This window comes from Perkinsus marinus (assembly GCF_000006405.1).
Source record: "Perkinsus marinus ATCC 50983 genomic scaffold scf_1104296966742, whole genome shotgun sequence".
NCBI classification, from domain to species: Eukaryota; Perkinsozoa; order Perkinsida; family Perkinsidae; genus Perkinsus; species Perkinsus marinus.
In genome coordinates, this window is record NW_003203796.1 from 1 (window position 1) to 1,174 (window position 1,174).

Sequence of the window (1,174 nt, forward strand, 5' to 3'; positions counted from 1 at the left end):
TCAGACGGCGACTGGGTCTTTATGAGCTCCAGTAATGCTGGCAGGGAGTATGCCAGGTCATCCTGAGAAATATGCACTATTCCAACTATGTGTGTCAGTGCCAACGTGAAATTTCTGCGGAAAAATTATAGTTGGTTATGTATAGTTCGCATGTAAATTTGCACAATGCGGTGTGAGAAAACTTCCAAGTTCAACTGAGGAAGCCGAATTTTATCCAACAATGCCCTGGATCACAAACCCTTGCGAGCGATCAACACATCTAAAACCTTTCTTACGGAAATGCCGTCTGTAGCGCCAGTTTCAACGTCCTCACACTGGCTCATGTGAGCAGCCGCTATATCAGCCGAGGAGCTAGCAGCCAGAAGCTGTTGAATCAATAAGGCGGTGTCCAAAGAGCTGACTTCGCTAGCAGTGGTGGAGGGACTGAGAGGCGAGTCACACGGATGAGTATCCATCCAGCTTGAGTCGTCACTGCCCTCTGGAAACCCACACTGGAACTCTGAAAAAACAACAACGACATAGTTGATGAGCAATGGCAGACAGCGAGCCCACCAGGGAGGGTAAGATCTGCTAGCCAGTCGTAGTCGCACGCCAGAGGGTTGACGCCAGCCGAATAGTCCAAGGTGGATGACATAGACGAGACTGTTGGTAAAAGAGCTTCGAGGAAGTAAGAATACATAAAACACCCTTAACACGACGCTGATTGGACTGGGTTCCCTCAAGATCTAACTGTGTATTGCCAATTTACACAAAGAGGAGAACTCTGAGTTGTTCCTAGCAGACACAGCGGAGGCAACGACTGTCTACCAATATCACAGTAATGCATAGCATAGATCTAGTGCTATGCAGTCACTCATCACACTACACATAGTGATGACCTTCAACCTGCAATTGGTAACCAACACGCTAACCGCTGTTGTCAACGCGTTGACTACCAGCAAATAGGCTAGAAAATAAATGGGCAGACCTCCCTAACTGTATAAGCTAACCCCATGTAGAGGCAACACACAGAACAAGACTACAAGGAGTTATACGTGACCAATACAACATTAACAACATTTAGTTGTTGGGCCTCGCAGAGTATTTGTTTTGGGTCAAAGGGTCTTGCCAAGCACCAACAGACAGGGCGGAGAGGCCGTGAGCAGCATACCAAACCCCGTTCATCAGAGATAAT

At 47.4% G+C, this 1,174-nt stretch overlaps 1 protein-coding gene across 1 annotated transcript; it reads right to left on the reverse strand.

Moving 5' to 3' along the window:
- Window positions 1-230: 230 nt before the first annotated feature.
- Pmar_PMAR026744 (hypothetical protein) lies at window positions 231-634 on the reverse strand (the record flags this gene model as incomplete). The annotated part of the gene is made up of 2 exons (XM_002768930.1): window positions 231-499; window positions 553-634. 2 exons carry the CDS (start codon window positions 632-634, stop codon window positions 231-233), a joined length of 351 nt encoding a protein of 116 aa, XP_002768976.1.
- Between the last annotated feature and the right edge of the window lie 540 nt (window positions 635-1,174).